The sequence below is a fragment of the Lissotriton helveticus genome, chromosome 9, assembly GCF_964261635.1.
Source record: "Lissotriton helveticus chromosome 9, aLisHel1.1, whole genome shotgun sequence".
Lineage (NCBI taxonomy): Eukaryota > Metazoa > Chordata > Amphibia > Caudata > Salamandridae > Lissotriton > Lissotriton helveticus.
The window spans coordinates 629,368,262-629,382,207 of NC_136070.1; the positions used below are offsets into that span (position 1 = coordinate 629,368,262).

The window sequence follows — 13,946 nt, forward strand, 5'->3', positions numbered from 1 at the left end:
CCAAAAAAGCGAAGAAAAAGGCCATAGAAACAAAAAAAAAAGGAAAAAAAACAATAAAACCCCTCCCCCAACCCCCCACCCTGCACCCCTGCAAATGGCTACGGCCTACCCCCCTTAGCAGTGTGCCTGTCGCCCAGTATCTAAACCCGAAATATAGAAGAAAGAAGAAACATTGAAAGGAGAAGAAATATAAAGAAAAGAAAAGTTAGTGAGGGGTCCCCAGTACAGGCCCCCCCCCCGCTGCTCAACAATTCAAACATCCCGGCGCTGCTCCCAAATTTTCAAAGGCGACAACTCAAAAACAGGATAGTGGTCATCACTCCAGCACCGCAAAGCACTTAGTTAAGACGAGAGCCCCCCGTGCAGCAACCCACTGAAACAGATGGCCATCATCCAACCCCGACCTACCCAGTCATAATATAGTCACATCACAGTCCGTTCAGTGTAGGGTCCGACAGACAAATTACCAAAAACGATGCAGGCAGGTAAGTCCGGAAGAAGGTAGAGAATCTTGCCGTATACCAGGACACGACACATTTGAAAGCCATCCATAGCCCATCCGGCAGTGTCAGAGCAAACAAACAAAGTCCAGTGCAAGAAGATTAGTCGTTGTGTTGCAAAAGGAGGCGTCGATGGGACAGCCATGTTGGAACAAACAGGGAGACTTCCAAAATACGAACTCTCGCGTCTCAGCCACAGGGAAAGTCATAATAACACTTCCACAACAGTGTCCCCACCGATATTTGAAGAGGGAACAACACAAGGGAAGCCTCCAAAGAAAGGACCGGCATCGGGTATTCCTTCATTCCAGACGTACCAAGATTCGAACACGATGGCCATGCAATCTGGATCGCGAACTACCGGCACACAGGAGGGGGGGGTCTCCGATCACCAATCTCCGATCTTCAGCGTGCGCCACTATATCAACGGGCAAGGAACGGCTCGGCGAAGGCATCTGCATCGACCGGGACCCTCAGCATAAGTGCCGCCTATGTGCACACCAAAGCAGCCAGCCCGAGATACAAAAAAATAGGAAGGGGGGGGTCTTGATACCAACTCCACCATGTTGCACACTATGTGGGAGTGATCTCCCTGTCCCCATAAAAGGTTTACATATTCGCCCCCCGGCTCTCAAAGGTGCCGTCAAAACTGAAGCGGATCAATGGGTTCCGCTCCCCTAGAGTGCGGGATACAATCAATTGCGCGCCAGTTCCACAAAGCCATGTTAGGGAAACAAAGAGCGGCAGCATGTATTCCAGATCCACAAGGCAGCAATCGAGGGGGGGGCATGACAAGCATGGATCGAAGGCAGAACGCGGAGATACACCAGGCTCAACAGAGCGGGGGTCGGGTGCACATTCAGAGGTGGGTGGAGCTCCATAACGGTGGACCGGCACCTTCCGGGTCCGTGTGGCCGCTGTCGTTCTATTCGTGGCCGGCAGCTGCCTCACACGGGGTCGCGGCTCCGGGGCTCATACAGGCCGTAATGCTTAGGAGGGCATTTCTTCGTCTTCAGAACTCGGAAATCAGCCGAAGTCTCACACGGAGAGGCAGTGCCCTCTCCGACGTTCGGAATCCCGGCAGCAGCGCAGAATAGATAGCGGGATCCAGCGGCAGGGGAAGAAGGCCGACGGAGCCGGGAGCCCGGGCGACCATCTTGGCCGCCGGCCTGGCTCCGCCCTTCTATATGGGTTATTGATTGGTTGTCTGAGAATCTGTATGGGTGCCTGAGTGTCTGTGTGGGTGGGTGCATAGATGTGTGAGTGTGCGATTCACTGGGTGTATGGATCCATGAGTGCATCTGTGATGGACTGTATGGGTGGGTGAGTGTGTGTATTGGTGAGTGAATGGATATCTCAGTGGTACATGCGTAAGTAACTACATATGTAAAAGGCAGCATATGTGAGTGTTGGAATATATAAATGACTATATGTTTGAGCTAGTGATTGTTAGAGTGGCTGTATGCATTAGTGTGGGCTTGTATCAGTGATTGTATAAGAGAGTAAGTATGTGTTAGTATCTGTAAGAATAAGTGCGGCGGTGTGAGTATAACTGTATAGGTGAGTAAATGGGAGTGTGATTGCTTCTTTGCATGACTGACTAGGTATGTGTGTAACTCTATGGGTGAGTGTCTGTATAGGCGTATGAGTGCAAATGATAGTGCTGTATTGATGAGTGACTGCATGTATGAATGACTGTATGGGTGGATGAGTGGATGTGTGTGTGGACCTAGGAATCAGTGAGTGGGTATGTAGTAACTGGTATTGGTGTGTCTATGGTTTCAAAAATGGTAGTCTGTATTTTAGAGTGGGTGTATCAAAGGTTATATTAGGGTGTGAGGAGGTGCATCAGATTATCATGTGGATGATGTCATCAGTGATGTCATCAGTGACGTCACGGACCATGTCATGAATGATGTAATATGTGACATATGATGCGATTATGCGTGGTCCGGGTGGGCCGCAGTGAGAGCAATGTCTTCTGCCAAATGAATTGTGCCTTAATAAGGCCACATGGCGATGACTTGTGGTGCAGTGAGTTAGTGGCACCTGAAGAAGTCAGCGTATGCGCACCCTGCGATGATGCGTGGTCCAGGCGGGCCGCACTGGTACAATGTGTCTTGCCTACAGGACTGCGTCATCACTAATCGCCATTTCACCTATATCGTGAGCCCTGCTGTCCGTAGTGTAGATCGAAGGCAGTAGTCAGCACAGTCATCGGGGAATGCTTTTTATCACATCCTTTAACAAAATCTGAGGACATAGAGTACAATTGTCTCTGCATTAAATAAATCAAGGCTGAATTCCATGCTGTCCGTAATGTAGATCCAAAGCTGAATTCAAGTTGTGAACCCTGCTGTCCGCAGTGCAGATTGAAGGCAGTAGTTAGCATAGACATCGAGCAATGCTTTTTGTCACTTCTTCTACACAAAATTCGAGGACATAGAGTACAGTTCTCTGTGCAATTAATAAATCAAGGCTGAATACAAGTTGTGAACCCAGCTGTCCGCAGTGTAGATCGAAGGCAGTAGTCGGTACAGACATAAGTCTGTGGTGCTGTGCGCTGAGTTCACAGGGGGCCTGTGTTGAGGAGGCCCGTGGTCAATTAGGCAGCCACGTGGCAGGGTGAGGGCCACCGCTCTGGCAGACTATTTTGTCTTCGCACAAGTGAACCACGCCCAGGGCGTGGCCTTTGTATTTATACTCTTATGCTCGAGTTGCGTATGTTGGACCAGCCCACTCTACTTCTGTTTCAAGGGGGGGGGGACAACACAGCTACATGACCGAGATATTCCCCAGTGTCTGAGATAATATGGTTGAGTCCACTGTGCAGTACACTACACGTTTCAATACTATATCTCCACATGAAAAGGTTTGTTGTTTGTATAGTGAGTTGTGTACAGCATATCACCGGTACACTTGGGATTGTGTGAATTATTGTTGATGTGCGAGTTCCCTTCCTTATACATAGTTGGTTGCCACATCTCTGAACATTCAGCTATTTGTGCGGTTGAGTGGCTATGGTATTTTGGGAAGGTCCGTTGTCCAGTTTCGCGCTGCCTCTGAGGTAGTAGGGGGGAGTGGTCCGGGGGGGTGGTTGTGGTGGTGGTGGCTCTGGGTGTTGTGATTTTGTTGGGTGTCAGAGCTGCATGATTAGTACCTCTATCACATAATCATCTTTAGACATGGGTGTGAGTTGGGTGTAATTCAAGCAGTAGATACTCGACCTCAGGCCCGGACTGGCCGTTGCAGGCACCGGGCAATCCCCCGGTCGCCCGCGAGGGTGGGGGCCGGTTTTGGGCCCCAGGGGGCCGGTTTTGTTTACAGGGTCGTTTTGCCGTATGCTGCAAAAACGGCACTGTAACAAAATCGGCCGAAAACCGGCCCTAGCAAAGAGAGCGGTCGCACCCCCCAACCCCCCCGGGGGGACTGGGGGGCCGGCCGAGCACTTTGCCAGGGCCGGTTTCGGTTCCCAGTCCGGCCTTGCTCGACCTTCTTATACCAGTTAACTGTTAATTTGTTACTGGTAAGTGGGATTATCGCCTGTTTTTAGGTAGCATTGCAGATTTGGCTGGTTGTTGAAAATATGGGGAAGTGGTGTTTTCATGGGTTTTTTTCAACGGGAACGCCTGCTTTGTATATCATTAGCGTTAGTTGTGGTTCTGGTTTGTGGCAATTTTGTTGGTGGAAGGTATCAATGGAAGAGAGGTGATATTTGCAGTTTTTACTAGGTTGAGAATGGGAAAATATTGAAAATAAGACAGAAAAAACAGATATACCTAATGAACATTATAATTAGAAATTAGCTTTTAAAAAACCTTTGAAATTCACTTAAAAAACCATAGGTTTCAGGTATGTTATAGTTAGGAATTAGCATTTTAAAAACCTTAGAAATTCACTGAAAAAACCATAGGTTTCAGGGGTGTTATAATTAGCTGGACATTTTACTCATACAAAACCACTGAAATCCCTCCGTTATAACTTGCGCGCCCGCAATCCACAGCTGATGATGTCACATATTACATTATTCATGACATGGTCAGTGACATCACTGATGACATCTCAAATGACATAAATTTCTCTGTTGAACTTTGTAATTGATTTGTATTAAGTTGCTCTAATGTGTAGACATGACTCCTTGGCTTGATACCTAATGAGGATGTGCAGCAGCCGGATTATGTTGTTTCTATTGAAAGACAAGGGGCCTACAGGATTGGTTGAAAATCAGTTTAAGGTCAAACACATGAGTGGTATGCATATAGTTAGTTCTCATCTCTAACTGCCTTGGTGCAAGTCACAAATTTGAAGTACTGTATTGGTTCCAGATGGAACTCAGTGATGGAGCTCAATAAGGTAAAGAAATTCTGGGGTTTACTGTTAAAAGAAAAAATGATGGACGGAATGCTGAGCAATGGCAAACATTTACCCCAAGTACAGAGATCTGTTCTTAAATCCATTGTTTAATGGCATACCATGTCATTCCAGTTTGGACACATCCCTCATCAGCCAGGCTAGCTTGACTTCAATGGTATGGTCAGCAAGGGACCCACATCTGGGCATACCCTTTCCACTTAGGGCATAAAATGCAAAAAGAACAAATGATGGACAGAATGTTGAACAATGGCATGGCGAGCAAGGGACCCATGTCTGGGCATACCCTTTCTGTTTGCTGTTCCCATACAAGGGTCAGGCTTTCTAGCAGTTTGTCTTGGAAGGTTTTTTATGAGACAGGTGCAATATCTGCTTGCATATAGATAAACTTGGGGGCCCATTAGGATGGTGGGCGGATCGCCCCTGCCAGGCCGGCGGTAGTATGGCTGGGGGGTCCGCGGCGGACGGAAAGACCGTCCGCCGCTTTTCCGCCCCGGTCGCCTTGCGACCAGGGCTGGAAAGGGTTTATATGGTGGCGGTGTCTATCAAACACCACCAGCCATATTACAATGGGCTTTTTCAGATATCTTTTTGCCGCCACGGAAAGGCATGCGTAGTCTGCTTTGGGGGCCCGATGCGGGCCCCCATGGACTCCGGGGGGGTGGGGGGTTCACATGGGGGGTACCTATGGTACCCCCCAGCAGTTCCATGCACAGCATGCCTACCTGCCATTGTGGCGGGCAATGCTGAGTCCACCGCCCGCCACAATGGTAGGAATGCAGGATGCGCCCGCCACAGTGTCGGGCGCATCCTAATGCTAGCCATTTGACCCCCGCCCTTATGGCGGGCGGTCCCTTTGGGCTAAACATTACTGAATGAAATGCTACTCAAAGTCCCATCACTGGTTATAATGACTTCTAACCTTTCCATCTATCACATCTTAGTTGTCTGCTTGAGACTTTATTTAGACTGGTGAGGCTATGTATGAGCATATGAGACTGAGCCTGGGCTAATGAGACTGTATTGGTATGCAATAGCCATAAGATGCCACACAAGGTGACACACCTTACCTGAGGTGGTGCTGTTATGTGATGGCTATAAATGGCATAGGGATTTTGCTCTCTGACTGAGACTGAACCTACCCATGTTAGGCCTTAGTTTGCCACAGCCTTGTTGTTGGGCTGATAAATCTGTGTTTTATCAAATGTATGGATGTGTATGTTAGGATGGCTATAACTGAGTATATAATGCTGCAGTTGGCATATAAAAACTGCTTTCAGGAATATGTAGTTTTTCCTGGCCTATGATACATTGTACTTGATCTATGAACGCTGAGCTTGCTTTAGGCTGTCATGGCTTGAACTCTAGCATATCATAAGAATCCAGGTAAACATGTGGTTGCTAACTAAAACAGCATTTTATATACATTAGCAATTCTTTAGTACATGTATATATTTCACATTCTTTTTAGTTTTTCTTTACATTGTAGTGGTGCCACCATCATGGTTGAAGGTGATGTTTTGTCACTTCCTACAATGTCATTCAAGTAATAAGTCTTGTAATATAACTTTCTGTGATGTAGAGTGAATGAAATGCTACTTTGCTTCCAAAACCAATTTGTTTAATTGACGTTGGTGAGCAAAAGAGCCTTCCCCTTGTGGATCTATTCTCTATACCTGGTAGACTTTTCAGTCTGATGATGCCTGCTTTAGTAAATGTTTCCTTTTCTGTCATTTTGTAATGCGCTGATATTTTTTGTAGGGTACTCATTTCACTCCTTTGTTGACCTCTGTGCATTTCAACCCAGCCCAGTACAAAAACCCTGACATATTTGACCCAGCAAACTTTCTGGATGAAAATGGGTGCTTCAAATTGAATCCTTCTTTCATGCCATTCTCTGCAGGTACTGTTTTCTATTGCGAATAACCTTCCTTGAATATTTGTCAAATTTTTCACATGTACGTTAGTAATGTTTATTACCTCCTTTTGTCAACAACAGAGATATGTTCTCTTCTGAATTAGAACACAATTTAAGAGTTTAGTGGACTGGGTACTGTGCTGCAAGCAACCAAACTCTAGGTCCTCCTGCCTCATTGTGAGACAGACAGAACTTATGTTTTCCATTAATAGGGCTCCTGTGGCTCCATTGATGGAAAACTTACTTCAATGGCCAGATGGAGTAGGGGTCATAGGAGGAAGGAAATGACACTACCTCCATATTTAGGATAGACTGTGTAATGTTTTTTGTTTCTGGTCATCACTGCCAGGTAAAGCCCCTAATGCAAAAACACATAACATCCTTGAGTCTAAGAAAATAACTATGCCCGCAAAGAGAGACAGCAAAGAGTGATCTCAGTGTACTTCTGGAATGGTTCCTTAATTAGGACGTAATCCCATCAGCCACCGAGGTGGCATGCTTCATCATCTGGGATTCTCCTCTTGACTGGGAAGCCTAGCCCCGCAAAGGGCTACAACTCCCTCACTGTGAGGGAGGAGCTCAGGGATGTTTTAATTCCTATGAAATCGAGGATATAATAAATCCTCCAGATGAGATGTCACTAAGCTGGTTGGATAACGGGCGCAGTGCAAAACAACAATAGTAGTGATGTGAAGAGTGAAGTTTAAAACTAACTGCCAGGAGCAAAAAACGCTTTATTGATACGTTTGTGGTGTCAGGGTTAAAAACAGAGCACCTGCAGTTGGAAATTATAACTGCATGTGGTGGACGTAAAGGGGTCTACATGTTTCAGCCTGCAAGGACCCTACACGGTATCACAGCTCTAGTCAGGACCATAAAATAAATAATTAGTGCTACTGCGAAGGAGAAGTGTAGCGGTGAATTATAGAAAACCTTTTTAACAAGATACAAAATACAAAACCAGTTATCCCACTCTTGGTGTATCAAATGTACTGGCCATACCTGTGGAAAACAAAAGCAACAAAAGAAATCAAGGATGCATCAGTCTCTCAGATCGACACCCATAGCCTAGGATTAAAATCCAAGGGTGTGAGGGTCATATGTTTTTTGCTTTGGGAGTTTTTTTCTGAACATCAAAAAAAGTTTGGTGGACAGCCGTCAAAACCAACAGTGGCTGTCCACCAAAACCGTTATATATATTTCAATTCATAGGGATGGCCACTGAGCTGGTGGTCATTTCTAAATTTCAGAAAGGGTAGTCCATCCGAATGTCAGAAGTAATGTCCTCCACCCTGTAGCTTGGCATACCATTCATTGAACTCCCAATACAGTCTTAGTTTCTGAAGTTACTCTCCTGAGCTCATAATTCTGAAGGTGCAAGAGGTAGCTTTGATGTAGACTGGTGTGGCACGAAAATGGACTAGAGAAAACAGCTGTAAAGAGGTCTGCAAAAAATATCTGCATATTTCTCCAAAAGTATGACTTCTTGTATAATCGGCTAACTCAAAGACCCCTGAGATGATTGTACTGGAATGCTGTATGGTTCCACTTAATGTTGGTGGGTTAAACCAAAATATCTCATGGTAATAGCATTATTAGTTAGAGTGCATAGTGCTGCTTCTCCAAGCATGTGGTGCATTACTGCGCTTTGACATGCTCCACCTTGTTCTTCATGTCAGTTTGCTCCTGTTGCTATTTTTCTCCGTCTTTCACCAACCGTCCTCTACAAGTGTCCTGCCACGTGCCTACCAACCCACAACATGCACAACGGATTTGTATTTTTGTCTTCAAGGGAGAATTATAACAATCATGTGAGTCAAAGTAATTAAAGTAAGTACAAAGATCTTTATTTATTTTTACTATTTTATATAGCTTGGACATGGCCAGAAGGCATCAGAGCACTTTACAACAAGCAGGATATAAGGGTTACCGCTGGTTAAATTACAATTAATTAAACTCAAACAATTACTTCAGTGGAAGTGAGCAGTAGTAACCACAAGAAACAGCTATAGCAATTGGTCACAGGAAATACACAGTTGCAGTATCATTTTAGATGGTGGGGTCAACTAACGTATGCCGGTCAGATCGCCATGGAGCGAATACAAAAGTCTGGTCGAGGGTGAATTAAGCAAGATGTATGTGAAAAAGGAGGAGCTTGAGGACCTTTTTGAAGGTTAATAGGCAGGTGGTTAGATGGAGGGAGGCAAAGAGTTCCAGATTCTAGTGGCATTTCCAGAGAAAGACTGGTTCATGCATCATTCTTGACTGAAGTTGGGGGTTCCAATAGCATGGATTGGGCATTTCTGGAACCCCTATCTGCTCAGGAGATTTTCAGTTTGTTGTTTAGATAGGAGGGTGGAGAGTAGCAGCGCTCTGTGGGTAATGCAAGTGATTTTTAATTGGGACCGCACTTCAATGGGTTGTCAGTGGAAGTTTAGCAGGAAGAATTATCTACTCTCTAGAGACCTAAAACAAAGCATGCTGCAGCATGCAGAGTTACTCTCAGTGGGCCTAGGTGAACTTTGGGAATGCCTGAGAGAAGGGAAATTCCGTATACCTGTCTAGAGAGTACAAGTGACTGCACCAGTATTTTGAGGTCCTCTTTCAGAATCAATTACCTGATGCCCCAAAGCTCCCTAAGTTGGTTGGAGTTGTGCCCTGTTGGTCATGGCTGTGATGTGGCTGTGAAGATTGGGTTGATTTTCAAGGGTGATGCCAAATGATCTGGCACTTTGGACACTGGCGGGGTAACCATCCACGGGAGGAAGGTTAGCCATCCGTTCTTGTACTGGCATTTTGCTTTCGGTGGTGAGATCAAAAGGTACTCTGTTTTAGTTGGGTTGAGTTTTATATGGTGGTTGGCCATTCAGTTTTGAATCTTAAAGAGAGGTTTGAAAGCATGCCACACCCTGCTCACTAGGGCACAAGGAAAATCTGAATTATAATTTACTGCATGTAGCCATGTTTCACAGTCATCTGGCCAAATGTTATGAAAATAAATATATGAAAGTAAAAAGTTGCCCACATATCTAAAACCCAGTGTTTATATCTGCAGTTGTTTAGCTGGTTCCTGGCCAAAGTCATAAAAGTAGCATTTTAAACACTGCAAGCAAACCCGTATGTAAATTGTCACGAGTTATTATTTTATAAATTTTGCGCTTTGTAAGTTGCAAGTTCGCAAAAGTTCTTGGACTTTTACAGTTGATTAACTTAATGTCGGAATAATGTATGCATTAATAAGAAGAAATAACATGTTGGTTTGACATTTTTACCCAGAGACTGTGCCTGCTTATCCTAGAAGGCCCCAAATAGAAGAAAGTACCCAGCCAGAAGGTCAGAAGATTCTCACATTTCCAAGAACGGGGTGACTTCACCTCCTGTATACAGGTCACCCAGTATTGTAAACCGAGCATTGGCACACATGCGCGGGAAACATCTTTTACAACGAAGTCTGAACAACGACTTACGTTTACCACGAAGTAAAAACAACGACTCACGACGAATAACGAAGTCTGGAACAACGACGTCAGGAACAACGAAGTACTGACCCACGAAGTCAGGAACAACGATGACAGTAACAGCGAAGACTGGAATCTCGATGTCCAGGAAGAATGTTAGGTACATCACTTCTTTCCTCCCTCATTCACCTTGACTGGAACTTCGATGTCCGGGAAGAATGTTAGGCACGTCACTTAATTCCTCCCGATTCACTTTTCCTGCACTTTGATTGGCCATTGACTTTGTATAACATCACTCATCTCCGTCCCTACAACTCGTCGGTATTGAACTTTATTGAATCTGCAAATGGTAGCACGTCGTGGGAATCGTGTCTTTTTGAATTTACTGGCATATCAGGTATGTTTAAAAAATATATATATTTAATACCTAGTTAATTTTATTTTACAGTCATTATTTTTCACTGAGATAAAACAAGTATTAAAATTAAATTAAATAATTATATATAAATAAAATTAATCATTATTTGTATTTTTATTGTTGAATAATTTGAGGTGGCATGTAGGAATTAAAGGGCTTATGTGTCAGGAACTTTTTAAATACTTCAATGTCTTTTTATTACTCAAGTATTAAATATGTTTTTATACTATGTAACAATTAATATTAATATTTAGATAATATTGCTTCAGGGATGGGATGTTAGGAATGTATGGGTAAAGGTTTGGAAAGCATTGCAATACTCAGAATAATATTTTATAACCTTGGTATTTTTAATAAATGTACATTTAATACAAATAAATAAAATGTATTTAAACATACTTACCTTTAGGGTCGGGATGTAGGGTTTATAGGGGTAATGGGTGGGGAAGTGCTTTAATACTCAGGTATATATTTTAATACCCAATGTATTATATTTTTAATTACTCTAGTATTAATTGATTTTATAAAAAATATATACATATTTTAATAAATTTCCTTCTGTGATGAGATGACTTGATTTACGGGTTAATGGGTTGGGAAGAAATGTTATATGCAGTTTATATTTTAAATACATAGATAATTATAAAAAAAATTACATTAATTATAAAATAAGAAATTCAAAAACAATTCTGAAACACTTACCTTTAGGGATGGGATGTAGGGATGATAGGGGTAATGGGTGGGGAAGTATTTTAATACCCAGGTATCAATTTTAATTCCCAGGTATTATATTTTTAATGACTCTAGAATTAATTATTATTATAGTTTTGAAAAAAATATAAAAATATATATTTTTTTAAATCCCTTCAGTGATGGGATCAATGGATTTAAGGAGTAATTGGTTGGGAAGAAATACCAAACGCAGTTTATATTTTAATTAGTTAGGTAATTATAAAAAAAGTACATTTATTATAGAATACTAATTTCAATAAAAAATCAGAAATACTTACCTTTAGGGATGGGATGTAGGGATGATAGTGGTAAAGGATGGGGAAGTATTTTAATACCCAGGTATCTATTTTAATACCCAGGTATTATATTTTTAATTACTCATGAATTAATTAATTTTATAGTTTTGAAAAAAAATATATAAAAATTTCAATAAAATCCCTTCAGTGATGCGATGAATGGATTTAAAGGGTAATGGGTTGGAAATAAAATACATTTTTAACAATAAGAAATGCAAAGTACAGTCTTTATGTCTTGTTTACACCCTGGCACAATGTGTTGCATGTTATTTCACTCCCCCTCCAATCCATTAACTCATTCTAGATTTGGAAATTTTGGGTGTGAAACATTTTAATTACCTATTTAAAAATGTAATATTACATTTTTTTTTATATGTTTGACATTAATTTAAGGGATTTATTTTATATACTAAGGGGTCCATTAGTCCACAAAGTCCGCCCGCCACCCTAACGGAGATCGAGACCACCCGCCTAAAGGGCGGGGGTCCCGACATTGGCATTAGGATGCGCCCGCCACAGTGGCGGGCGCATTCCTCAGTTTAACATTGTGGCGGGCGGTGCTCACTGCACCGCCCGCCACAATGTTAAAAACAAATGCACACATTTGCATAATCAAAGCGGCAGGCACTGCGCGGTGCCTGCCGCTGCGATTAAGCAATTGCAGGGGGGTACCACAGGTACCCCCCGTGTGCCACCCCCCTTTGGCCGTCACTCTGGGGGCCCACAGGGCCCCCCAGAGTGAACACCGCATGCCTTTCTGTGGCGGCATTGCCGCCACGGAAAAGCATTGCAAAATGCCCATTGTAATATGGCTGGCGGTGTCTCATAGACACTGCCACCATATTCAACATATTTCGCCCTGGCCGCAAGCCAACCGGGGCGGAAAAGTGGCGGGCGGTGTTTTCTTCCGCCGTGGTCCCCCCCCGCCATACTAATATAGCGGGGGGAATTGAGGGAAGGATGTCGGGCGGATTGCCCCGCCAGGCTGGCGGTGGCTACCGCCAGCCTGGCGGGGGCAATCCGCCCGACATCCTAATGGGCTCCTAAGTACTTACGTCTTGGAAAGCGTTGTAGGGTTTTTTCAAGAAATGGGTTTAAATCTAATTTAACACTAACATGACAATTTTATTACTCATATTAAAAAATTCTCATTAAAAAATTATTTAAATTAATAAAACATTCAAAGAAACCGTGAAAATAATATTGTTAATCTCCAGAATATATTCATTTTAAAAAATACATTTAAACATTTTATCTGTATTTTGAAAACATCAACAGAGTCATTTTTGCATAAAAAATATATTTATTAACATTGTGATCAATTTAAATTTAAAACAAAACAATAATTTAAGTATTAATAAAAGATGCTAAAGTGTTTTAGAATTAAAATAGGTTTAGAAACAGTAATAATTCATTTTCAGACGCTTTTCAATTATTTCCAATGGAATGCTTTGTCCATCTTCTATTTCGCTCGAATCTGCTGCTGTATACGCGAGATAGTTTTCCTTCATTTTCAGGACTGTAAACCTTGCCGTGAACATGAGATGACGGAGCTTTAGCAGACAGGTAAGATTACATTAATTTTCTTAATAGTATAAAATATTGTGGACCCCTCTATTGTAAAGATAAAAGTGAGGGAAGTGCTTTGTTTAAAAACAGAATAGTAATGTAATGCTCATTTTTTCGATGTTAAACAGCGATGCACGTTACAAGTTGTATTTCCTCCATGTGAATGGTTCCTTTAAAAAAAAACAATTTCTCTTTGAAATGTAATGTTAAGAGAATGCTTTTAGTTTTAGCAATTGAATAAACTACAATGGAAAATGTTATTCAGGGCAATTTTTTTTTAACAGGTTGTCGAGTGCTGGGAGTAAATGGACCTTAAAACTTGGATATTCGACATTAGTCTTAAAATGAAGAACATTTGAAAAATTCTGCTTTGCCCGATGTTTTGGAGGTTTTTTGGGGGGGTAACAGCAATGCTCATTGAATTGGATTTTGAGGATTGAATGACATCGGTCAATTTAGAAAATTAAGTAGAATGAGGCTAATATAGTTGCCCGCCCGCATGCCTATTCCGCCCGCCATATTACTATGGCGGGGGGCCCCGGCGGACAGAAAGACCGTCTGCCGGTTTTCCGCCCGTTGGCAATCCGCCCTATTGCCTACCAGGCGGAAAAGTAGTTAATATGGTGGCGGTGTCTGTCATCCATATTATGATGCATGTGGGGTCATGCCTTTCCGTGGTGGCAA

At 42.9% G+C, this 13,946-nt stretch overlaps 1 protein-coding gene across 1 annotated transcript in view; it reads left to right on the forward strand.

Moving 5' to 3' along the window:
• LOC144781711 (cytochrome P450 2F2-like) overlaps window positions 1-13,946 on the forward strand; it is a 797,810-nt gene that overhangs the window by 769,089 nt on the left and 14,775 nt on the right. The window contains exon 9 of the mRNA XM_078660686.1: window positions 6,633-6,774. Coding sequence (XP_078516812.1) covers window positions 6,633-6,774 — 142 coding nt within the window. The remainder of the gene's footprint in view (window positions 1-6,632; window positions 6,775-13,946) is intronic.